Source organism: Nuphar pumila, chromosome 17, assembly GCF_984573655.1.
Source record: "Nuphar pumila chromosome 17, dmNupPumi1.hap1.1, whole genome shotgun sequence".
Classification (NCBI taxonomy): domain Eukaryota; kingdom Viridiplantae; phylum Streptophyta; class Magnoliopsida; order Nymphaeales; family Nymphaeaceae; genus Nuphar; species Nuphar pumila.
In genome coordinates, this window is record NC_143265.1 from 1,291,115 (window position 1) to 1,316,592 (window position 25,478).

The window sequence follows — 25,478 nt, forward strand, 5'->3', positions numbered from 1 at the left end:
TGAAAAATCCATATGAAAACGAAAGGAATCCATCAACAAAGAAAAACGTCCCAATATGACATAAAAAGAATATTTTTGCAAAAGTAAACACCAAGTGATGGTGTGGTGTTGTGGTAGGACACACGGTGTGTGATACCACCACCCAAGTTCAAAACCCCCTGTGCACAAATTATTTTTTTTCAAGAAAGTGATTATTTCTACCTTGGTGAAAAGGGTAAAAACGTGGGATTATGTTAAGCCTAAATTTTTGGCCTTTTTCATCTAGCTCTATCAAGGATTGAAGAGAATCCCAGGTGACATGGAAGAGGGATACCCATAAAGCAAATATTGAGGGAAGTTAGAGGAAATCATGCCAAAGAGAGGAGGGGGCATTGTTGGAAATAGACATCACCCACCAAAAACGTGAGATTTGGGTGAAGTTTTAATGCCTTGAAGATTTGGTAACTTCCCCCTAAATAGAGGAGTTAAATGAGAGATTTTTGGTAAGGAGTTACATTAGACGTATCTCTCTATCCCTCTCTCTCTCTCACGGTGGTGGTCGACCTCCATTGTTGGACTGTGTGGACCTCCCTTGCTGAACGCGTGAGCATTCATTATCGACGTGGGGTGCCGCTCTAACGAAGAGAAGGGGTTGCAGCCTTGCCGTCGTGAGACTCCAAAGAGGTAAGGAGCATTGCTATTTGTATGTAAGTGCTTGATGCCTTGTTGCACATCTATGTTGCAATAACATGGAGTTTACGTGACAAGCACCACCTATATGTAGGCATGTTTAGGGCCTTGAGACCCAGGTGGCATGAGTTGAAACACCTACTCGCCAATAGGTCAATATGTAGTGGTTCAGCCAATGGTTCTCACCCTTGGCCAACGTTGGGGCACTGTGGTGTTCCTTGTAAGGGCATTTTGTTCCTATGTGTGTGCTTGGTAATATGTAGTACTCATATCAAAACCTACAGTTTGAATCTATGTAGGAAGATGCATATATTTTTGGTGTGGGTGTTAGCCATGACGGATTCAAGATCGAAACAAAAAATAAAGTAGGCAAATGGCGTGGAACCTTACATATCTTGGATTATTATTCATGAAATTATTGTTTGGTTGTATTTTCTTGTTCAATACACCTTTCCTACTTTGTAGATTGAATGGTTTTAATCAAGTCTGAAGTTATGTATACGTGATTGCTATTTCACATCATGGTAAAATAAAGATATATCATTTCTATTGGGTAATTCGATTGGATTCGATGTTTTTGAGTGTGGAATGCACTCATATTTATAGTTGAAAGATTCCATACATTGAGGATGAAAGGGGTGGCAAAACAGTCCATTTAGAATGATCAAAATGTTTGAAAAATAAAAAGATACGCCCTTTTAAAAAGTTACAGAAAAACGGCAAAATTAGTCGACTGAGACAATAGTTAGTCGACTGATAATATGTTCAGTCGACTGATAAAAACCTTCAGTCGACTGCTGCAAAAATTTCCAGAAAACAGACATTCTGTTCAGTCGACTGATAAAACCTTCAGTCGACTGATGCTAAATTTTTTTCCAGAAAATAGACATTCTGATCAGTCGACTGATAAAACCTTCAGTCGACTGATGCTAAAATTTTTCCAGAAAACAGGCATTCTGATCAGTCGACTGATAAAACCTTCAGTCGACTGATGCTAAAATTTTTCCAGAAAATAGACATTCTGATCAGTCGACTGATAAAACCTTCAGTCGACTGATGTTAAAATTTTTCCAGAAAACAGGCATTCTGATCAGTCGACTGATAAAACCTTCAGTCAACTGATGCTAAAATTTTTCTAGAAAATAGACATTCTGATCAGTCGACTGATAAAACCTTCAGTCGACTGATGCTAAAATTTTTCCAGAGAACATATATTCTGATCAGTCGACTGATAAAACCTTCAGTCGACTGATGCTAAAGTTTTTCCAGAAAACAGATATTCTGATCAGTCGACTGATAAAACCTTCAGTCGACTAATGCTAAAATTTTCAGAAAATTGATATTCTGTTCAGTCGACTGATAAACCCTTCAGTCGACTGCTGCTAAATTTTTCCAGAAAACGGGCATTCTGTCCGGTCGACTGATAAAACTTTCGGTCGACTATTTTATGATCAGTCGACTGATAAACCCTTCAGTCGACTACTGCTAAACTTTTTCAGAAAACAGACATTCTGTCCGGTCGACTGATAAATTCTTCGGTCGACTAATTTTATAAAAAAAATAACATTTTCTTAGAAGATTTGAAGCCAAAAAGGTTGGTCGACCGGTGAGCCTATTGGTCGACTAATAAACATGAAAAATTAAGTAAAGGGTTTTTCTAAAATGATTTTTATGAAGGGTTCTTTTAGAAAAGTTTTCTAAAGACTTTTTAGGTGAAATGCAACTGAAATATCTATGAAGGAAATAGTACGATGGTAAACTAAATATGTGATTTACATATGGACTTTAGGATTATGTCCAATACATAGAACACACATGATAAAGTTGGATAATGCCATGTTGCGGCATATCCAGTGGGGGTACGGAACGTACACTCGAGCTCATAAACAAAACTGAAAATGCCGAATGTTTAAGTACTCGACACAAAGTTGAACCAGAATTATGAGAAATTGTGGTTGGTGCCTTTGAGGCATTCGATGGGTAATGTGCATATACTAAGACCAACCTGAGTATGAATTGGGGTTTTGAAAGTCCCCTGTGGTGCAAAGACTTGCATATAAGAATAAATACACATTAAATATGGGATTCTAGGTATACCTGAAAGATGGTATATGTTACTGGTTTTCCCAAGGTTCTGGGTACATCTGAAAGACGATGTATGTTACTGGATCCAAACAAAACAAGAATGAAAATTATGCACATATATAATAATTATGGGATACTGGGTATACCTAAAAACGGTATATGTTACTGGTTTCCCGGGATACTGGGTATACCTAAAAACGGTATATGTTACTGGTTTCCCAGGGATCTGGGTACACTTAAAAGAAGGTGTATGTTACCGGACCCCTTGTAGTGCGATAGCTCGCACTTGGTTATAAAGAAAATGTAAAATGAAATATAAAACTTTCGAGACTCTGGGTATACCTGAAAGACGATATATGTTACCGGATTCTTCGCGCTCTGGGTACACCTGAAAGATGGTGTATGTTACTGGACCCATGGTTTTCCTTGAAGAGGGTAGGTGGTACGAACTTCATGGACGCTCGTGTTTTTGTGAGAGCTAGGCGTCTCACCGTATGGTCTTGGTCCGCTACGAGGTCTACGCCTGTGCGTACCTACAGGGTAAGAGTAAGTTAAGCATTAGATAATTTAAGTTGACTGTAAACTTATCTTTGAAGAATTATATACTGTTGATTTGGCTTTAGTGAAACTTGTGGAATCTACAGCTTGTACTAATGTAGATAAATATATCTTTAGTTCAGTCATCTTTTGCACTGTATCATGAATTAAAAATCATAATTATCTTCTTAGAATGATATAAACTTTCATGCTAGTTATATATGCTGTTGTTGCACATATTTGTACACAGGACACTGAGCACCACATATAAATACATTGCTTCTTACGCAGACAGGGGAGTCTGACCCTTTCGCTTTAAATGTTTTTCAGGCAACGCATAAATGGAGCATCGTGGCGTCGCATTTGGAAGTAGTCAAGAGATCTCAGTTTTTCAGTGTTTTCTGTTTGAACTCTGATTAGTAGATTTACATTTCTGTTATGGGATGTAATTAATTACATTAATGTTTCAATTAATGAATGTTATGTTTAGTACTTCTCTGTTTTACCCTGTAATGCACCCGACTTGTGTTTTTCGCACTTCCGCTATCTTTCAAAAAAAAAAATTTACTCCAAAATTTTTACTATAAAAAGTTGGGGCGTTACAGATTATGCGGTTGGAGCCATTCTTGGCCAAAAGATTGAACGAAAATCTTATCTTATTTATTACGCTAGCAAGACTCTTTCAGATGCTCAAATGAATTACACTACTATTGAAAAGGAATTGTTAGCTATAGTTTTCACATTAGAAAATTTTTGTTCATACTTGTTGGGCTCCAAGGTTATTGTTTACTCAGACCATGCCGCCCTGCGATATTTGACGAATAAAAAGGATACCAAGTCTTATCCATTGGATCCTGCTACAATAAAAAGGGTTCAAACTTGAATTCGAGTTATAAAAATTCGAACATGACTTTGCATCATAAATATTTTTATTTAGATTTTTAAAAAAAAATTAACTCAGGTATTTAAAAAGGATTTTGAAAATTTTAACAGAATTTCCTTTATAAAAATATAATTTTTCTGAAATATCTATAAAATTTTTTATATAGTTTCTACTAAATAAACTCAAAATTTCTGAAATATCTGGAAAACTTTTCCCATAATTCTGATTAAAATAATTTAAATTTTTAGAAATTATTTAGAAAAAATGGCCAGAATTACTGTTATACTAATTCTACTTTTCAAAAATCATTTAAAATAATTTCGCCCGAACTTCCACTATAAAAACTCTATTTTTCAAAAAACTTTTACATTTTTTTTGCCAGAACTACTGCTATAGTAGTTCAGAATACTTAAAAATATTTAGAAAATTTTTAACAGAACTTCTCCTGCATAGAGACATGGATGGATTAAATTTTGATAAAATTACCAAAATTTAAATCCAGAAAGAGAAGTCCTAGGGTTTAGAGGGAGAATAGGAAGTCCTACAATTACGAATTTGAATCCAGAAGAAGAATTTGAGTACTAACTTGATTTAGAAAAATTGGACAGCGCTTTCGCATTCCAAATTTGTTTTTTTTGCTAAATTTAGCAGAACTCCTAAGGCTGGATCTAGCTCGTTAGAACTCCTACAAAGGAATGAATCTCACTTAAGGAGAGAGGGAAGAGGCTAGAAGGAATTTCTAAAAAAAAAACTGAGATTCAACGAATGTTTGGGCTTAAAAAATAGAGAGAGAAATTCAAACCTAGAGAGAGAGCTTAGAGAGAGAGAGAGAGAGAGAGAGAGAGAGAGAGAGAGAGAGAGAGAGAGAGAGAGAGAGAGAGAGAGAGAGAGAGAGAAGGTCTTCAGAACTTGGGGAGAGTGAGGGGGTATTTATAGGGGAGAACGGAGGTGCCCGCCCCCCCCCCCCCCCCATGTGCCCCACTAAAGTGACAAATGTCACTTGAGTTAATTAAAAAATTAATTTTTTAATTAATACTTGTCATTATTTTATTAAACTTTTTGACATTTTTCAGAGAGAAAAGAGGGTTGGGTGTCACCTCCTCACTGTGAGGTGACACGTGTCAGCTCATGGTTTTAGAAAAATCATGGTTACCCATGGTTTTGGGCCCGTATTTTTCAAAACTATGGTCTATGAAATAAATTAATATAAAATATTATATTTTATTTGTTTTTAAAAATTTTTATACCTGTTTTGCCCTAATTCAAATCTCATCTTTCAAAAATGCCATATGGGAATTTGAAAGTTGCTTTATTGTACTTCTGTAGTTCAAAAAATTGTTGGGCCTGCCACCACTAGGGTGACAAATTACCGTTTTTGTCTTTGATACATTTATTAATTCCTTGAAAATATCCTCAAAAGAAAAATTACTATTTTGACCTTATATAATTGAGGATTTTACCTAAAAATGCCATTAGATTGGTAAATTATCAAGCTACCCTTGATAATTTGATTAATAATGAAAATATCTCTGAATTCTAGTTTTGGAACAAGCCTCTACAGAATTTTATTAGGATTTCAATTATAAATTCAAATCTTCATTTTGTTCAATACTTACCACAAAAGATTAGGGTTTTAAAACTATAATTCATATCCAGAATAAATCAAAATCAAAACTTGAATTTTCTTAAGAATTTATGAATCATTAAAAATTTTGCTTATTACACAATTGATCTGGTCCGTTTAGTAAGTTCTACTACATCGCACTGAATCCATTTTTACAATCAGATGAAGATGCCTTAAAAGCCGTATCCAATTAACGTTCCAATGAGCATCCAATAAAGAACCAGAACCTAACCAATGATCCACGGTGATATCAGATTATATGATTTAAAACTGGGTCTAAACCCTGCACGTTAATGTTAGCCATTCTGTATGGTTCCAAAAAGAGGGGTCCAAACTTCAAATCAAAAAGAAAGAAAAACAAATCCTGTTAACAAAAAATAAAATAATATATATTTCTTATATAAAATACGTCTCATATTCTAATCAAGCTAAAATGAAAAGGCAACTCAAGTAATTCAATAAATAAGGACTACTAATTGTTCTTTGTTTGAAAGGCAAGCTGGGTTAGGCAGACCCCTATCAGTTATACAGACTACTACTTGTTTTGAAGAAGAAAAACAGAAAGGAAAACTCCGTGTAAATACAGAGTTTTACTAAGCCCACCGAGTTTTACGCTGCTAGAACAGTGACCGGCATGCAGAGCCAGCGTGGTTAAGTCTCTGATCCAGTGGACAGTTTCTCCATGTAAATAAAAAATAAAAAGCTTGCCAATATGACGTCTGTGGTGTGGGTTTTCTCTTGGTTGAGCCCGAAAATAAAATGTTTGGGCTTTGGCACCGGGTCACTGCACACACTATTCAAACGCAATTGGACCCAGCCTGAGCCCAGATCAGAAAAAATGAATTTACCAAAGGAGCCTGGGCTTGAAGCCCTATCCTAATGGGCTGATGTTGGGGCCTTGGGCTTTTGGCCCCATAGCCCAATCCCACTACGATCTCTACTGGCCTAGCGGCAGATTTCAGGTAGGAATACCAAAGCCAATGTCATGAAATTTTCTGTGGAAATCATAAATAATACATTGAAGTTTGGCCCCAAGGGGGCTTAGCGTAGTGGGGTGGGGCCTTGGCAGCTAGACCGGCATTCAAGATTCGATTCACATGGGTGTCGCCCCTCTGCGCAAGCCAATGCTTAGCATAGGCCCTCCTGGGAAAGGGGTCCTAGCCTTGGACTTTTATGCTGCAGGCACGACCAGGTCTTCGTGCCAGGTGCTGTTTCTTCGGGTTATAAATTCAAAAAACAAGACATTGGACTTTGGATGCTTGATCCATGGTGATGACCTCCAAATTTTGGAACTAAAAGGCTTACATGATAAACGAGCATAACCAAATGGATTAGCTTGAGGCATTCAAGCTAAGATTGGAGAAGAGACAATGAGATTTTACATCTCTCTTTCTCTCATATAAACTAACAGCTTTTTCATTTCTAGCCATAAACATACAAATCTAGAAGTTCAAACGAAAATCAGATCATCCAACCATTTATCATGAGAAAGGGACAGTAAGGCCACATAAAAACACAAAACAGCAAAGCCAGAAGGCAGAACATAATACGTTGACACCAACTTCAAAAAACTCGCAAGAATACAACTCAAACTAGCAAGAAATCTTGAAAAAAAAAGGAGGAAAAAAAAAGTACAAAATCTTGCAGAAAGGCTTTGCCTTCCCTTTGCCCATATGACTTGCCCTTTGATGTTTTATGACCTCCTAATAGTCATCAGTTAAGGGGAGGACATACGACCTTCTCCTTCTTGTTCTTCATTTTCTTCTTCCTCTTCAACATGTTGATATCCTAACTCAGAAGGGAGAAAGATAGTGGGCAAAGGGTTCTCCAAGCTTCATTCCACTAGGCAATACTTATATAATTAGTCTATAAAGATGGTCCTCATCTAAATTATCTTGTTGATTCGTGCTTATCTTCCTGTAGATATAGTTATTTTTCTATTGTTGCTTTAGGAAATATACTAATAAAAGGAATGGTTAATGTAAGCATCTTTGAATACCTAAAAGGAGAAAGTCTTAAGGGAATGAAGAGAGATCATAGTGGCGGGTGACCCCCTACTGGCAAAAAGAAAAGCTACGAACAAAGGCAAGTGGGAAGGAAAAGAAAGAAAGCAATTCAGGTTTAGTGATCTTTTTTAAAGTTTCACAACATATGCAGCGTTGCTGACTTCATAAAGTGTTTATATTATATGCAGCGACCTGCCTGACAGCCACTCATCTTAGCATTTCTCGAGATGGGTGTGGTTGTCATCTTGATAAATGTTGAGATAGTTGGTCAGCAGTAACGGAGATACATGATAAGCATGCAGCATTGCTGCATAAAATGACCTTTTTTTTTCTTTTAAATATTAAAGCAATAAAGCAAACATCAAAGGCATAAGAAATCATGGGTAATTGACTGGTTTGTGAATCACTAAAACAGGTAGCCAATGGATTGGGTTTGTCTTAGGTACCTGACCCGACCTGAACCTGGATATCTGGGTATGGGCATTAAACCAGCAGTTGATGGGTCGGGTTTTGGGCTATGATTTCTGCTAGATGTTTGACCCATCATGGGTGCCTTTTTTTATATAACTTTTATATAAATAATCTTTTTTAAATAGCCTAGCCTATATGCCCACAAGTGCTTCACTCATCAGGGGCGACTTGCCACCAAGTTAACGATTGCTTCCTCGTACTGGCCTTGCTCAACGTACTCAGATATAAGAGAATCCTACACAAATATTGTAGTTGTGTCATTTGATGGAAGAGTTTTTGGCCACCCTCAAGACAATCAACCACATATGGCAAGTGGTTAAAAATCAAGAGGACAATAGATTTGCATTTCTTGTTAGAAGGCACCCATCTCTGGAGAGAGAGATGGTCTGCTTCTACCCTACCGAATGCCATCAAACCACCGTACAGAGAGATGGTCTGCTTCTGCCCTACCGATTGCCGTCCAACCATGGTAAGATTTGCAAAGAAATGGTGTTGAGAGAGAGAGAGAGAGTTTCAATTTCCTTTTTTTTTTTTTTTTACTTTTTTTATGTTTCAAAATGTAACAACGTCTTTCTGGGTTATGCTTTGGTCTAAAAAATGACTCATGTTTCATCATGGTAAAGATAATATGAACAAAATAAAATCTTATAAAAAATGAGTTGGTACATTACCTTAAAAATAAAATTTAAAAAGTGAATATCTTACCAACAAGTTTCATATGATTTTGAAAGTAAATCTACTTTTAAAATACACAACCAAACCTACCTTGAACTTGAAGTTCCTTATGTTGCCTAACATAACATAAATATATCTTAGTGAAAAGTGCAATCGATCCTGAAAAGATAAGATGGGACTTATGTTAGCAATATCCAATTGTGAATTTTTGTTCAAAATTAATAGCTCATATCCACATCATGGCTTTGAGGAATTGTTGGATTACACTTGGGAGCTTCATCTTTTAACAAGAAATTAGTTTCTATCATTACTTGGGAGATTGTGATCGTGGAATACATGTTTCTAAGTTTTCCATTTTCTAGCAAGGGTAAAAGTAAAGTAAAACTATACAATACTCTACATGAAAGCTTGAAAAGGCCATTGCATAGAATATGATAGAAAGGTTGGTATAGTTCTGCACCATCTTAATCTAAGAATGGTTGGTCTGATTCCCCAGAGAGCAGATCAGGTGATCCATCAAATCACTTTAAGAAAGTAAGTGATTTGACATCTTCACCGTCCATTGCTTCATCCCACGGGACTCCACAGTCTTTATGCAATTTGTGGAGGTTGAGGATGCCAAATCACTTTCCTTGAAATGATTTGGCAGCTCACCTGATCTGCTGTCGGTTCCAGAGGGGTACCCCCATGGTGCATATGAAAAAGACAGGGAATAAACAAAGACTCCAACTAGTGATGCCAATGGATCAGATTTGGGTCAAATATCATACCAAGTCCCAAAACCTGTTTAGCCAGATTAGGTAGAGCAAATAACAACTGATTAATAATTGGATTTTGGATTCAATATGCAATCTTACATCTGAATCCAAATATGAATCAAATGCAACTCCGGCAAATAATCCAAATCTGATTACATATAATAGAAGATATGATTAGCTAGTCAATTTGGGATTTGGTATTACCTTTCCATCTGGCCTTTTGACTAAGCAATATCTGATTAGATTGGATCCAATAATGCCAACATCTAAATTAAATCCGTCGTGTTTATATCCCTAACCAAAACATAGGCCAAAAATTTTCAATTACTTAGTAACTAGGCATGCCGTTTGACAGTTCAAGACGTTCTTAATTTGCCTGGACCTTAGCAAAAAAAAAAATGAGCATCACCATTAGGGATGGCAGTGGACCCGGGGAAAGTGGCCCCCCGCCCCACCTCGCCCCGTTTGGACGGGGGATGAAGGGTATGAAACGGGGATGGAGGCGGGGACGAAGGTTAAAATCCATCCCCGTTTGGGGATGGAGGTGGGGATGGACGTACCCTTTTTTCCGCCCCGCCCCGTCCCATACACTTTTCCCCGCCTCATCCCCATTTGAACCGAGGATGGAGGACATGAAACGGGGATGAAGGCAGGGGTGGAGGTTAAAATCCATCCCCCGCCGGGGATGGAGGCGGGGATGGAGGTTCTAATCTTGAGGTGGGTGGGGGTGGAGACCTTATGCCCCGTCCCACTGCCATCCCTAATCACCATTAGCAATCACCCCATAACTTTCATGTCATGAATCCATCATCTTATCAAGTACATGCCTTCATTTAGAAATAAGGGAAACTAAACCTATATTTTTTGTTGCGAAAGTATGCCGTTCTGGAAGATTTAGTAAAAAACAGATATATAATATTTTGCAAAGCTTCATGCCAATTCAAGTGGACGTGCCGGAGTGGTTATCGGGCATGACTAGAAATCATGTGGGCTCTGCCCGCGCAGGTTCGAATCCTGCCGTCCACGCTTCTGTTTTTTCTTATGCGCTTGATGTAGTACAAAGGGGCCCATGTGGAAACCTTATATTTTCTTTATTTATTTATCTCTGTGACAAATATCGTGATATTTATAAAAATGTTGCCTGATATGTAGTTATTGCCTGAAAGTTTAAAAGGGTAATTTCTTGCGAGATTTTCAAACTATGACAAATATCGTGATATTTATCATGAAAACCCTCGAGATTTTTATTTTTATGTGTTTTATTTATATTTTCTTCTAAAAATTATTATTTTATATTTTTAATTTATTTTTATTCCCAATATTTTGCCAAAAAATAAGAGATTTATGAAAAATTTCAAAATCTCCTGAGTTCTTGACTCCCGAGATATTGCGGTTTTTAACTTTTGTCACTATATTTAGGAGCATATGAACTAAAGTTTAAAAGGAAAAGTTAACGACAAAGCCAAATTTCGTATGAAATTGATTTTCTTGGTCTGTGTTTTTATTGGCAAAGTATCAGCAAAAATTAATAAATTTAAAAATTAGGAACAAAATATGCAAAAACATATAAAAAATAAAGCATCATGTTTTTTTTTTCCTCATGAAAACCATGTAAATTTCGTAACAAAATGATGGTATTTTTTATTAAAACGATATCTGAACTTGTTATGCCATATTTTAACCGTTTAAATGAGATTTTTTTTCCTGCTTTCAAACGAATGTAATTATGGCGAGGACCCCGAGCCCACGTTTGAAAGCAAGTAAAACTCAAATATGAGAAGTTTTGATATAATAATTTTTTCTAAATGAAAAGTTTTTTTTTGTTTGTGTAGTATGAGAAATAAAATGAAAAATTTCATGAAAGCCGCTCCTGCGTCCTGCCACCACCGCCATAGTAGAAGAAGAAATAAACAAAGAGGGGTTTAATGAAGCTACATAAAAGAGTTTCTCTCTGCTGGATGCATTGAGGAGGTGAGTAAGAGAAGAACTCTGATCAGGGCCTGCCGACTCTCAGATGATCCTCAGCTTGGACGCATTCAGCCTGGCCGACTCCCAGATGATCCTCAACCCACTGATCAGGGCCTGCTCGTCGGGCTTCCTCAAGACAGTAGAGGCCGGGCCCTCGCCGGCTCCGTCTTTGAGGTGGCAGGAATCAGGGTGCTCGAGCTCGGCGCCAATGGGCGTGAACGGGATGGAGGCGAGGCAGACCGAGAAAGAGAGTGAAATTTTTCCTGAAAACTCCTATAAAAAAAGTGTACTTTTTAGAAAACTCTTATCAGTTTTTTTTTTTATCTTATTTAGAACGATGAAAAAACCATACTTTTTAAAATTTCTATCTTCACTTTTCCTACATCTTTCTCACTTCCAACTCCCCTTCCCGCCACCATTTAAAAAAAAATCAAATGTTGCTGCACCTGCTGAGACACCAATGCACAACTATCCGCCAAATTCAGCAAATCCACGCCCAACTCATCATCACCAATCTTTGACCGCGTCGAATCTCCGCTCTCCGTTTCTATATTCGCATGTGCCGTTATTTGGTTCCTCCTTACACCCACACCTTCCCTTTTGTTTTCAAGGCTTGCGCGCTTCTTCGTTCGGTCCATCCTGGTCTCTCTGTTCATTCTCAGAGTATCAAGTTCGGTTTCGATTCTGATATCTTTGTTCACAATAACCTTCTTTGTATTTACTGTAATTATGGCCGTTTAGTTGATGCACACCAATTGTTTGTGAAAGTATCTCACCGGGACATTGTTACTTACAATACCATGATTGATGGGTATGTTAAATCTGGGGAGATTAGTTGTGCACGCCATTTGTTTGATGAAACGCCGAAAAGTTATGTCCTGGGGTACCATTTTGGCCGGCTATGCTCAAAACGACCGGTGTAGAGAAGTACTCGCATTGTTTGGTCAGATGGTTGCTGCTGGTGTAAATCCAGATAATGTCGCATTGGTCACGGTGCTATCTGGGTGTCGACAATTGGGGGCTCTTAAGCAGGGGCGCTCTGTCCGTTCATTGTTCATACATAATGGGGAGGGGTATGAGGTTGGATGTGTTCTTGTACACGGGGTTGATTGACATGTATGCTAAGTGTGGGTGTATACATACTGCACTCCATCTGTTTCACGAGAGTCCTGAGAGGAACTTGGTCACTTGGAATGCCATGATCGTGGGTATGGCAATGCATGGCCATGCGATGCAGGCATTGCATCTATTTGAGGAGATGCAACAGGCTGAAATCGAACCTGATGACATCACTTTTCTCGGCGTTTTAGTGGCTTGTAGTCATGCTGGTTTGGTTGGTTTCGCTCGGGAATATTTTGCCTCTATGGAGATTGTGTTTAAGGTCGTTCCAGAGCTAAAGCATTACGGGTGCATGTCTGATCTGTTAGGCCGTGCAGGTCTGCTCGGAGAAGCAGAAGAGATGATTGAAACAATGCCCATGAAGCCCGATGTTTTTGTATGGGCAGTTTGCTTGGTGGATGCAGAATTCATGGCAACGTTGAGATTGCTGAGAATGATGTGAAGCATCTGTTGGAATTGGATCCAGATGATAGTGGGATCTATTCAATCATGGCTAACATTTATGCTGCAACATATAGATGGGATGATGTTGCTAAAATAAGGAAGATGAACACTAGTGGGGTAAGAAAGGCTCCAGGATGCAGCTTTATTGAAGTCTGGTTTTACACACGAGTTCGTTGCTGCAGATAAGTTGCACCCTCAAATTGATGAGATCTATCTAATTTTATATGGGACTGGCAAGCAGTTAAAGGTGGGTGATTGTGATGGAGAGTTTGACATGAAGAATGAAGTTTAGGAACATGCATTTGGCTTTGTATACCCTAAGAGTCCCCATTGTCCATAAGCAGATCTTGTTTCTCAATTTAGTTTAAGTTGGCGACAAAAATTTGATTTGTGTTTTTCTAGCTGTGCTGTTTGGGGAGAGTACGCTGATTGAATTAACAATACATGATTGGTGGAACATGTGGAACAAGTACTTGTGCTTGGAATTCATATTCACAGCTTGGACCTATGTCACATGGACACGCCATTTTTTTTAGTTTTCCATTAGGAATAGTACACAAGTTGATACAACACAGGAGTAAACTGTGTTGGCATATATCACAAAACCGAATCAGAGATGGTAATTGTGTACTTGTAGATGCCATGGATATGACGTGTGGGTGCTCGCAGTTCTCCTCAGCTGATCGACGCCCTCGATGCGCCCAGGCCTTAGGTCGACGGTGAGCAGGACCCTGAACCCAGTAAATACCAGAATGTGGGTAATGTATGGGGTTAGGGGGCTGATTGCTCTCATCATACGTATAGGGATGGCAGTGGACCAGGAGAAAATGGGGCCCTGCCTCGCCCCGTTTGGATCGGGGATGAAGGGTATGAAACGAGGATGGAGGTGGGGACGAAGGTTAAAATCCATCCCCGTTCGGGGATGGAGGTGGGGACGAAGGTTAAAATCCATCCCCGTTCGGGGATGGAGGCGGGGATGGACGTACCCTTTTCCCCGCCCCGCCCCGTCCCTGCCACTTTTCCCCGCCCCGCCTCGCCTCATTCCCGTTTGAACCAGGGATGGAGGACATGAAACGGGGATGAAGGCGGTGGTGGAGGTTAAAATCCATCTCCGTCAGGGATGGAGGTTCTAATCTTGAGGTGGGACCGGGGTGGTGACCTTGTCCCCCACCTCGCCCCGCCCCACTGTCATCCCTACATACGTACAGTCCCTCTCTCTCTTTTATAAGGAGAGCATTCATGTAACCTTCACCCATTTAAAGCTATTAACTTCTCACTATTAGCCACTAACTCACTACTTGTAGTGTCAAATCGGGTCACATATGGATTAGATCCAAACCTGAAATATCCAACAAACTGAACTATCCTACTCGAACCAATTTGCTCTATTTTTTATACATAAGTTTTTGAGCCTACTCTGCTTGCAGAACTTGATTGCTGGTGGGAGGAGAATCCAAGAATTAAGAAAGTAGTGAGTTGCTCGAGCTCTTAGTCTGCTTGCTCCAACACCAAGGCTTGCTCAGCTCTCTGGCAATATGAAGTCACATGGTCCATGACATTTGGAAGGGAAGGCTGTTACCCTAAGAGGGAAGAGACAAATGAAGCTACTGTATCAAATTGACCAGTAGCTATGTCAGGGTCGTCACTGCTTTGCTGGGCATTGCTACAACCACCACTAACATTTCTGTCAGACAGATCAGTTTCATCATCTCTCTCTTGATGAGATTGAATGTAGATTTCAACCAAAAGACGCTATACTATTTAGCTATTGGTGTCACAGAGTCACAATATGAAAGCGACATGACCAATCAAGGAAAATAAATAAATAAATCCAAGTATATATTCCTATGTTTAACTACTTGTTGAGAGTCTTGATTCCAATAGTTTTATTTGGAAGTCTCTTCTACATACATGGTTGCAAACGGTGACATATGGGTGGATTTGCCAGCCAATGCACAGCGGACCAAGGTACCTGAATTGTCTCGGACCCTGAATCAATTTTCAAATCCATTCAAAGAATCGGTTGATTCTGATTCTGAACCAAATCGAGCTCAGTTTTTAATCAGCAGATGACATGTGTCAGAAAAACATAAAAACAATATTTTAAATTATTTTAAAATTTATTTAAAAATTAGCCGAATCAGCTCAGTTTCGTATGATTTTTTTGCTGAAATGATATGAATCGGCCGATCGATTCACAACTATACTGACAACAACATTGCCTCAAACTGAACTTTCCGGGTCAAAAAGGTGACAGGTGCAATGATCAAATCTATGAATGGGAAGTCTATATGCCATTAAACTCAGGTCTGGTTGACTTCGATTGGATGGTGTTGGTGAAGTTCGCTGCAATCCAACTGTCCACTGGGCCAGAGTCTTGTCATTCTTCTAGTCTTCAGAATAATGGGCTAAAAATTTCAAACTCCAATAGATTTGGTGGGACACTAAAGAGTTTGTAGGCATAGATTGACTTGATCAGGGTGCAGTAAAAGTCGGTTTAAGTTCAGCAAATTCCTGGGTATGGACACAAAAAATGAACCAAGTATTACTCGATCTGGTTGGCCCGAAGCTGACCTGCAGGTTTGGGTTATGATTTTTGTAGGATATCCAACCTGACCTGGCTTGACCTGGGTGTTTTATATGTATTTTTTAGTTAAAATAAACTCCTTAAATTATATGAATCTGGGTTTGGGAGTTCATTTTCTTGACCTGACAAAACCCAAAGTTGAACACGAATCCGACAACGAGTTATTTGGGTGGGTTTGGGTACACCCTGATGGTTCTGATACCCCACCCGTTCACAGCCCTATAAAATAGGTTTGGTTGGCCATCTTGCTGATGTACAAATCCTTTTTAGGGTTGGTTAGTATTTATAGAAGGAAGACTCATTACTGCCGGGGCATATAGATTTACTATTCAGGGACCATAATGCCGGCAACTCTGTCTGGGCCAATACATAGTCAGCCAAGTCACTAGCAGTAGGGGATGCAAATGGGACAGATCCAGTATTGGGGTTTTGTGATTTTTGGTTGTTCTGACCCGATCCAAATCCGTCTCTCCCATGTATTTAGCTGTTATTATTATCCCTACTACACAGCCTAGATCAGCTGAAGAGCTTCATAAGTAAAAGTATAGGCCATAAGAATACCAAGGCAAGAGAATGCAAAAACACATGAACAGTATTGTTGCAAGTAAGCGAGGCTAATTCCATAGACCAATCAGGTGGGCCATGTTGTTGTCCAGGCTTGGGGGAGATCAAGATTTGAAGAGCTCTTGCTAAACAAGGCCCATCCCACCTTGACAATGTTCAGTCCAAATCAGTCACCTTCTTCTCTGAATTTTCATTTATTGTTTTTAGTAAATGGGTGTGGACATGGGAAGCTAGACCCCCTACTCAAAACTGGGCCCATTTTCTGTCCCATATGTGGCTCAAAAAAGCCCTCCTTTGCAATCAACACCATTTTTCCTGATGCATCTGGACACTTTCAAGACTTTGTCACCACAAATATTCTCCTTTTCCTTTTGTATGGCAATATTTTGACAAGTGATGAATAAAACCACTTTTTAGTGGGGCGGGCAATATGGAAATGGTTTGAAATGCACTAGTCAATATTCCACCAAAGAAAAAAACACATTCTCCATCATCCATACCAAACTTGGACCAAGTCTTGCTAGATGGATCACCACTTCAATCTGAACTTCAGCACTGAGTCAGGTTCAACCGCCATGGGCTTGCTTTTTGCATGGCAAGCCCAGTTGATGCTCGGCGTAGATTCGCAGAGTCTGTGACCCGGTGTGGACCACAGGTTTTGTGGTCCTGAACTGACTTGTACCAACAGTCTCGGTACCATTAGCAGCTCAAACCAATGTAAATAGAATCTATTTGAATCAGCCTGGATCGGCTGATTTGAACCAAATTGGCACCTCACGGCTTCAATACAGGGGGCGATTAAGGGTCCTAAAATCGTATGATTTTCAATTGAATCAGCTGTATCGGCCTGAATTTAGCAAACGCAGTCTGAATCAGTTTTTCTCTTTTTGTGTGTGATAATTATGGTATTTGATCATTATTATATTGCTTAAGCATCAAACCCCATAAGTGATCATTCACTTGGTTTTTCTAATTTTTTAAATATTTTCTTGAATTTCCTATTTTCGTTATATTCGATGTTTTTTTTTTTTTTGCACTTTTAGACAAGAAAATCAAGTTTTAATTTCAAGTAGAACCAATTGAAAACGATTATGATTCGAGCTGATTTTTTGAATCTTTTTGAAAAATAATTCGGTTCAAAAACTGATTCAAACAACATAGGTTTAAACCTTAATCGTTCAAGCATTATTCTCTTTTTTTCACGAGGAACGAAGAAACCACCCCTGAATTAAGAGACATGGTTGCGCTGGACTATGCCTGTCAACATACGGTTGATTCTCCGATAGGTAAAACTGTAGCGCAACCCTCACTCCTAGAGAATTATTTTGCTTCGGCTATAATGCAAGGTGCTAACACTCACAGGATTTGAACCTAGACGGTTCACCCGTCTAGCGGCCTAGGCCCATCTCACTACACCAAATCCCTTTGGGGCCTTCAAGCATTGTTCTCTTATGAACTTAAAAAGGTTTAGCCTGAAAGGGTGTGGACACATTATAGAACTTTCTAGAAGTTTTTAAAACACATGGGTTGAAACCCTAGTCCTATGAAGCATTGCTCTTCTTAACTTAAAATGGTTTGGCCTGAAAAAGTCGGGGCATATGACAAAACTTTTCTCAACTCAGAGACAAGAAAATGAGCTGTAAAAAGTTGGTCAATGCATTTATCACGGGCTTATTTTTTCAATAAGCCAGTGTGGTGCGACGATTCTTCCTTACCGCCGCAAGCCTTTCAGTCGCTCACTTGCAACTAATTGATTACAGGCATAAAATGTTTTGCAAACCTGTGACGTAACAGACTGGACCAATCTAGCCAGCCTAACAACCAAAAATCACGTACCAACACATTTTCATGTATTGAATCATTTCATTGGCCCTGCACACTACCTCGTGCGTAGCTGCCTAGCGGAAGCTGATCAAGCGCATTTTCAAATGTAAATTTCATATAGTTCATGTCGCTTAGTGCATAGCCGTCCCATACTAGCTATCACTTTCAAAAAATGCACAAATTTGCCTTAGTCTTGTGTGCCATGGAGCGTATTACGACTCAATGTGCACGCTATAACAAAACCTCACCACTGAAGGAATAAGACCTTGCAGCCCCCAATTCGAAGACTAGTTGATGATTGAACACCATAGTGAAGAGCATCACCCAAACTTATTCGTCGACACCTAGGCATTCTCTCGCCTAGCTCCGAGTCACTATATTCGATTGGAATCACCTAATCTGATCCCTGAAAGAATTAGCCCTAACCCATACGCACTCCCGTGCGTTCAACCTTTATGCATAGGACTCCTACAAGCCGAGAGGTCCTTAACCAAATTCCCAAAAGCAACATTCTCTGATCCATTGGCACTGCTTAACCAAACAAATTTTTACATCTATGCCGCCACACAACGATGCGCTAATGATGATACTGTTGCCTATCGCGTGCCATGCTACCACAATATGTCATCGATCAAGCCAACACACACCGCGCGTTCCTACATTCAATGCATTTTTCACTCAGTAGAGTTTTGCACTGCAATTGTCCCATTCCGAAGGATCGGTTCAGGACATTCTCCTCCACCCAAACCATTGGCGTCCTCGACAATGTCGGTGTAAGTAAGAACATAGTCTTAATTGATATGCCAGTTTTCTTTTATACTTATCTTTGGTCTTCTTCTTTTCTTTGCCCTACTCAACGTGTTTTAGTTTCCATCTACTATTATCGTAACCTTTAACACGCCAAGTCGCATTCCTTAACGCGCCTCTGATCACTTATACAATAGTCTTCTGCTTTACCAACATCGAGCATTCTTTGCTCGAGGAACCCCAATGTAGTCCCATACACAAGGGGGTCATCCTCGCCCGCACGACAAACTTGTTGACTTCAAGCTCATGACTGGGGTGCCTTTCAACCACAGAAAAGGTAATTCCAAGCCCATCGTGGTTCTCACAAAAAATGACGACCACCAACGCATGTTGTAGGGATATTAACTCCCTTAAGCACCAACTTGTGGTTTTCCAACGATCCAAACTAGTCCTCAAGTGAAGGATGCTTACTTGCGTGTCACCCGATCATTCAAAGTGTCTTCTTGGGCACTCGTCTTCATAAGGGCACCTTGGGCCAACGTTGCAACTGCTTAGCGAAGGCTAATCAAACACATTTTTAAATATGAATTTCATATAGTTTATGCCGCTTAGTATATAATCACCCCATACTAGCTATCACTTCTGAAAATGGTATAAATTTGCCTTAGCCTTACGTGTCATGAAACGTATTGCGATTCCATGCGCATGTCACAGCAAAACCTCATCACTGAAAGAACAAGACCTTGCGGCCTTCAGTCTGAAGACCAATTGATGATTGAACATCATAACGAAGAACACCACCCAAACCCATTCGCCGATGCCTAAGCATTCTCTTGCCTAGCTCTGAGTCACCATACTCGGTTGAAATCGCTTAATGTAATCTTTAGTGGAATTAGCCCTAACCCTCATGCATCTCTGTGCGTCCATTGCTATGCGTGAGATTTCTATAAGTTAGAGGTCTTTAACCAAATCTTAAAAAATAACATCATGATCCACTAGCACTACTTAACCAAACGTCTTATATTTGTGCTATCACGTCTAACGATGATACCATTGCCTATTGCTTGCCATGCTAGCGCACACCACACGTTCGTACCCTAATGCATTTTTCACACTGCAACTATCCGGAAGGATCGGTCCCGGACAGCACTGATGAATAATTAAAATTAAAGACGGTCTCCCAACTACCAACTCTCATTAAAAAGCAGGGCAACTTCCCAGGGATTTCTGTGCAACGAATGACACGATCACAGAAACTGCAAGGATCCTGCTCTTGCGTGTACCTAACGTCTCATAGTTCGTTAATTCAGACCGCCTTTGCTTCTCCCGTTCCCTGCTCTACACTATCAAGAGCCTCTCCTTTTTTCTGGTACCTTGGTCAGTGCTTCACACCTCCACCCCCTTCCCCCACCACCAAACAGACTAGAACTATGCATTATTTTCCAGTAGCACATGAACAAATTCTGAACTTGGTGCAGTCTGAGAATAGAGGGTACCTCTTATGTTCCTGAAAATCCATTGAAGAAGTCTGTAAAATTCCATCCTAGGCTGGAAAATTTGATGGGTGTCAACTGTCAAGGTTTCCAGTAGCATAAGATAGAGTCATGAGATTAGTGACAATCTCGGAATGGAAAATCAGTTGGATAGTTTATAACTTTCCAATAGCACAAGATAAAGTCATGAGTTCAGTGGTAGTGGGGGCCATAGAGATAACCTTCTCTCTGTTACTGTCCTAGAATTCAATCCAAAGAAACCAGTAGTTGAGCACTAAAGATACAGAGATGAGCTCTAGTGATCAGTATGTCATAAACTCATTCACATGTCAGCTGTGCAAAGAGATCATGGAGGACCCCGTAGCCATATCCTGCGGCCACAGTTTCGAGAGGAGGGCTATCCTGCAATGGTTTGAGGGGGGAGAGGGGACTTGCCCAACGTGCAGGGAGCTGCTTTCTTCACTAGAACTGACACCAAATCTGTCTCTGAGGAACTCTATAGAGGGATGGAAAAGGAGAAGCATGGACTTGAAGATGGAGAGCGCCGCGGCGGACGTAGTATCAGGGGACCGTGACCTGATCAATGGAGCCTTGGATGATTTGCAGATTCTGATGGGGAAGCCTCTCTTCCGGGAAGAAGTTGCAGAAAGAGGGCTTGTTCCCCACATTGTGAAACTGCTAAAACCCACTGAGATCAATACAAAAGTGGCGCTGAGATGCCTCCGTCTTCTTGCTGCACATTCTGATGATATGAAGGTCATTTTCCTTCCTTTCTCTGAGTTTTTTTCTAGCAAATGATAAGCATCACAGTTCCACAAATTTGAGTTGATTTATTCTGTTATTGTGCCAGCTCTGCTTCATTTGCCAAACCATGTTATTCCCCTACATGCTTCCATGTACTACATGATAACCTGTTGCTACCAACTAGGAGTGAAGCACATAAAATTTGTAATCACCAATTCTGCTTCAGTTTGTCAAACCGTGTTATTCCCCGAAATGATAACCTGTTGCTACCAACTAGGAGTCAAGCACATAATATTTGCCAATTAGCAAAAAGTACCGCAATTTGATATATGGACATCTGCAGTTATAAAATGCATTAATGAGGTACTTGGGAATGAAGATCTTCAGTGCATTTGACACAATTGTTCACTTAAATTTTTTTCCAGGAAGAGATCGTTGAAGCGGGCGCTGTTCGGTACATTGTAAGGCAGTTCTTCAAAGGGAATGCAGACCCAGATGCACTGTTGGTCCTGTTGAAGCTTTCAGAAAATGAATTGATCTCAGAGAAGATAGGTAACACTAATGATTGCGTACCATCTTTGGTTTCCCTCCTCAACAATTTTGATTTGGAAATGTCCGAACTAGCCAGGAGGTTGCTACAGAAGCTATCTTACAATGTCCATTTTGTCATCAAAATGGCAGAAGCAGGATACTTTCAACCATTTATCGGTCTATTCCCACATGGTAATTGAGCATCACCTGTTTCTCTGCAACAAAAAAGCTTCTGGTTTTGGTAGTTATTGAGAACATACTTGCTGATTTTTTTTTTCAAATAGGATCTCCTGAAACCAAGGCCTTAATGGCAAGAGACCTGTTCAACATGCAGCTCACCGCAAAAAACATGAAGAATTTCAGGGACAAGTCATTCATTTCTGCTCTTGCGCGTATGCTTCTATCAAGCATCCCAGCCTGCAGAGTTGCGTCCTTAGATTGCATCAGGAAGCTGTCATCTTTTCCCAAGATGGCCAAAGCCTTACTTGATGATGATGTTTTGATACAAGCACTTCTAAACATTGTGTCCTTTGGTGGATTTGAGCACCAACACAACTTTACTGCTGCTGAGATCCTTACCTCCTTGATACAAGCCAGCAAGTCTTCAGATTTTGACACCAACTTGCAGCTGCAGGAACTGCAATCTGAGCACAATATCAGACTCTTCCTCACTCAGGCTGCTGCAACCTCTTCTAATAACATCAGAAAGAATGTCCAGTTCCTCAACCTTTTGTTTGCTCTTGCTGAGAAATCAGCCAATGCATGCCATCAGCTCCAAACTGATCCAGCCATGCTTGCTGAAGTCTTTGATCTCCTTAACTTTCCTCAGGGATACGACCTCAATCAAACAGCTCTGAAGCTCATCCTCTGGATCACACAACACAATGCTTGTGGAATTGGCCTCCACCCTGATGCCAAAGCATCCGCATTTCGGGCCTTGGTAAACATCATGATGAGTTCACGAGATTATTGCGAGCGAGCTGCCGCAGCTGGAATTGTCAGCCAGCTTCCCCATGAAGACACTGATATTGATCAGATCCTCCATGACTCCAATGCTCTAAAAACCATCCATCGGGTGATCTGTGCACAAGATATGCATTTGAATGTCAGCACACCAGCTGCAGAGTCTGGTGGGAAGCTCTTGGAGAATGCACTGGGAATTCTGATGAGATATACTGATCCCACAAAACTGGATCTGCAGAAGCAACTCAGTCAGGTGGAGATATACCCCCAGCTTGTTCATATCCTCTCTACTGGGAGTTCCGTGGCTAAGGAGCGGACAGCTGTTTTGCTGACTAAGCTATCACAGTTATTGATTTTCTCGGAGCCTGCCACACCAGAACGAGCAATCCGAATTCCTTTCAGGCTGTCAGGAATACTCAGTAATGCAGCTTCGTGCTGCTTCCTAGCTGGTAATGATAGGCAGTTCCTTTGCTCTGTGCATGGTGGTGCCTGCTCACCTAGCAAGTCATTCTGTCTTGTCAAGGTTAATGCAGTAGGCCCGCTGGTGCGAACTCTGAGTGAGAAAAGATCAGAGACTGCAGAGGCTGCACTGCTAGCATTAGATAGCCTTCTTCATGGTGATACTGTTTCCCTGGGAGCAGCTGCTATTGCTGAGTGCCATGGTGTACCTGCTATCCTTGATGTACTGGAGAAAGGGAGTGTTCCAGCCAAGGAAAAGGCCCTTGATGTCGTCAACAAGATTTTCACACACTCAGCGACCCCACAGGCGCAATCTCAGAGGTTTCAGACAATCCTAATCCAGTTGCTCCAGGACAATGACCTCAAGAGAAAGGCTGCAATGGTGCTCAGTCAGATAGGCATCATCCCAGAGGAATCTTCGTACTTTTAGAATGTTACTAAAAGTTCTTCACAAAGAGGTTCAAGTCCGTTGTTTGAAAATACTTGTTGCTCATGAAAGAACTAATTCTTATCGTTTGAATATCTGTAGACTGTGTAGGCCATACCTCACATATTACAGAAACTTAACCAAAGAAACTGTACACCCTACAACATCATGCCTTGCTCTCAGCTTCCATGATAAAGAGCAGCCTAAATCTGCTAGCTGAGGAGAAAATACCAGAGGATCTCTATTACAAATCAAGAATACAAAGGTGTATAATATGCACATGTAGAGAGAGAGAGAGAGAGAGAGAGAGAGAGAAAGAGAGAGAGAGAGAGAGAGAGAGAGAGAGAGAGAGAGAGAGAATCATTCTTAAGCAGTATGCACTGAAGATTCCGTTTTCAAGAGTGAAGCATTTCCAAAATCAAGTTCAGCATGTCAAATGACACTCCCAGCCAACAGAATGTGGAAAGAATGAAGAGAACATATGTAGACAACCCAATGATTCAGATCCCATTGTCAAAGGTAAAGCAGTTCAAAGGACAGGTTCAGCATGTGAACTGGCACTCCCAACCCAAAATGGGGAAGAATGGAGATAAAAGACATCAGACAACGTGATGACTCATGCAACATAAGGATGTGTCCGTTTACATGATGTAAAAAGAATCATGGACAGCGATACACTATACTTCTTGACTGCTGACATGCTGTTCTTGAACATTTCATTAGCAAATTGGGGAGGCATAACTGCTGATATATTGCATTCTGGCAAGAAGCCAACACTAACTAATTTTTTTGTTCCATACGAGTATCATTGCCATCTTATGCATTTATTTATTATTTTCACCACATTTGTATATTACTTCCATCCGTGGAAATCTGTTGTTGTATGCCTTGTGCAGCATGTTTCATTGTTGTGTCTGGGAGACCTCTGATCCTTTGTGACAGCATCTTATTTCTAAAAGGTTACCAGAAGAAATGTTTTGACTTTCAAAATAATGTACTAAATAATGCCCGTAGAAAATTTTATACTGTTTATCTAGCCATTTAATCAGGTTGTCAGGACTTGCAGTATCATTGTTGCAGTGCGTTATCTGACCAATAAGTTGATTTCTCTTTAAGTTCCTTCCACGTGGTCTTGTTTTGTATATGAAATATTAAATGTTTTTCTTACATAAGTCTCATAACAATTACTTACACATTCAGAAGGTACAAGGGATCTAAGATTCTGTGTTCTTTGCTTTCCTTTAACTTCCACGACTTCCACATGTTTATCTTTTCATATTACCGTATTACCTTCTCCTGGACTGTCTGAATTATAATTTCTGAACGGTTGTGTATTCAAGACATGTTGGTACAGAATCCAGTTTTATAAGAGCAAATTTGATATTCTTTGGTGGCTTATAGCCTGTATACACTATACAGACAACATGGCCTCTATTGAGAAAATTAAGTTTGAGGCTATGTCACCTGGGTACGGGTACAGGTACCTACAACATGGTAATTCCAAAAAATGTGGGTACAGGGACACGGCTATATATATATATATATATCACATAATTACAAAATAAATTCAAAATAAACTAAATATAATTTAAATATATAGGCTATATCTAAAATATATATTATATACTAAAAATATGAAGTTATAAACTGAAAATATAATTATAAATTATAAATTGAATACAAACTTGTATGTACAGGGGGTAAAATGGCATGTTCGGGTGTCGACGCTTGTCAACACATTCACGGAGGGCAAAATGGAGTGTCCGGGTACCATAGGTTTGAGGTAGTTTTTTGTTTCCTCTACATGATCCATCAAATCCACCATGCATTTCATAAAATGCATTGGAGGATACTCGATTTCATGCTTGCACATAGAAATATGTTTTTTTTTCAAAACCAA

The 25,478-nt window shown here is 39.9% G+C and overlaps 1 protein-coding gene, 1 non-coding gene and 1 pseudogene across 2 annotated transcripts; all 3 read left to right on the forward strand.

Annotated features, from left to right (window-relative positions):
• Positions 1–10,652: 10,652 nt before the first annotated feature.
• Positions 10,653–10,734, forward strand: TRNAS-AGA (transfer RNA serine (anticodon AGA)). The gene has a single exon. It is a non-coding gene; the product is annotated as a tRNA-Ser (tRNA).
• Positions 10,735–12,739: 2,005 nt separating this feature from the next.
• LOC149811312 (pentatricopeptide repeat-containing protein At5g48910 pseudogene) lies at positions 12,740–13,237 on the forward strand (annotated as a pseudogene).
• A 6,952-nt stretch (positions 13,238–20,189) lies between these two features.
• Positions 20,190–24,486, forward strand: LOC149811313 (U-box domain-containing protein 44-like). Its single transcript, XM_089993309.1, has 3 exons — positions 20,190–21,210; positions 21,624–21,921; positions 22,014–24,486. The coding sequence occupies exons 1-3, from the start codon at positions 20,743–20,745 to the stop codon at positions 23,579–23,581; spliced, it is 2,334 nt and encodes a 777-aa protein (XP_089849435.1). The 5' UTR covers positions 20,190–20,742; the 3' UTR covers positions 23,582–24,486.
• The last annotated feature ends 992 nt before the right edge of the window (positions 24,487–25,478 follow it).

What these genes read in the sequence shown, in the direction of transcription:
- LOC149811313 (XM_089993309.1), top strand. Translation starts at nt 20,743, where the DNA reads ATGAGCTCTAGTGATCAGTATGTCATAAACTCATTCACATGTCAGCTG. An exon ending in CACATTCTGATGATATGAAG is followed by an intron (nt 21,211 to 21,623) that starts GTCATTTTCCTT and finishes ATTTTTTTCCAG; the next exon opens with GAAGAGATCGTTGAAGCGGG. An exon ending in TATCGGTCTATTCCCACATG is followed by an intron (nt 21,922 to 22,013) that starts GTAATTGAGCAT and finishes TTTTTCAAATAG; the next exon opens with GATCTCCTGAAACCAAGGCC.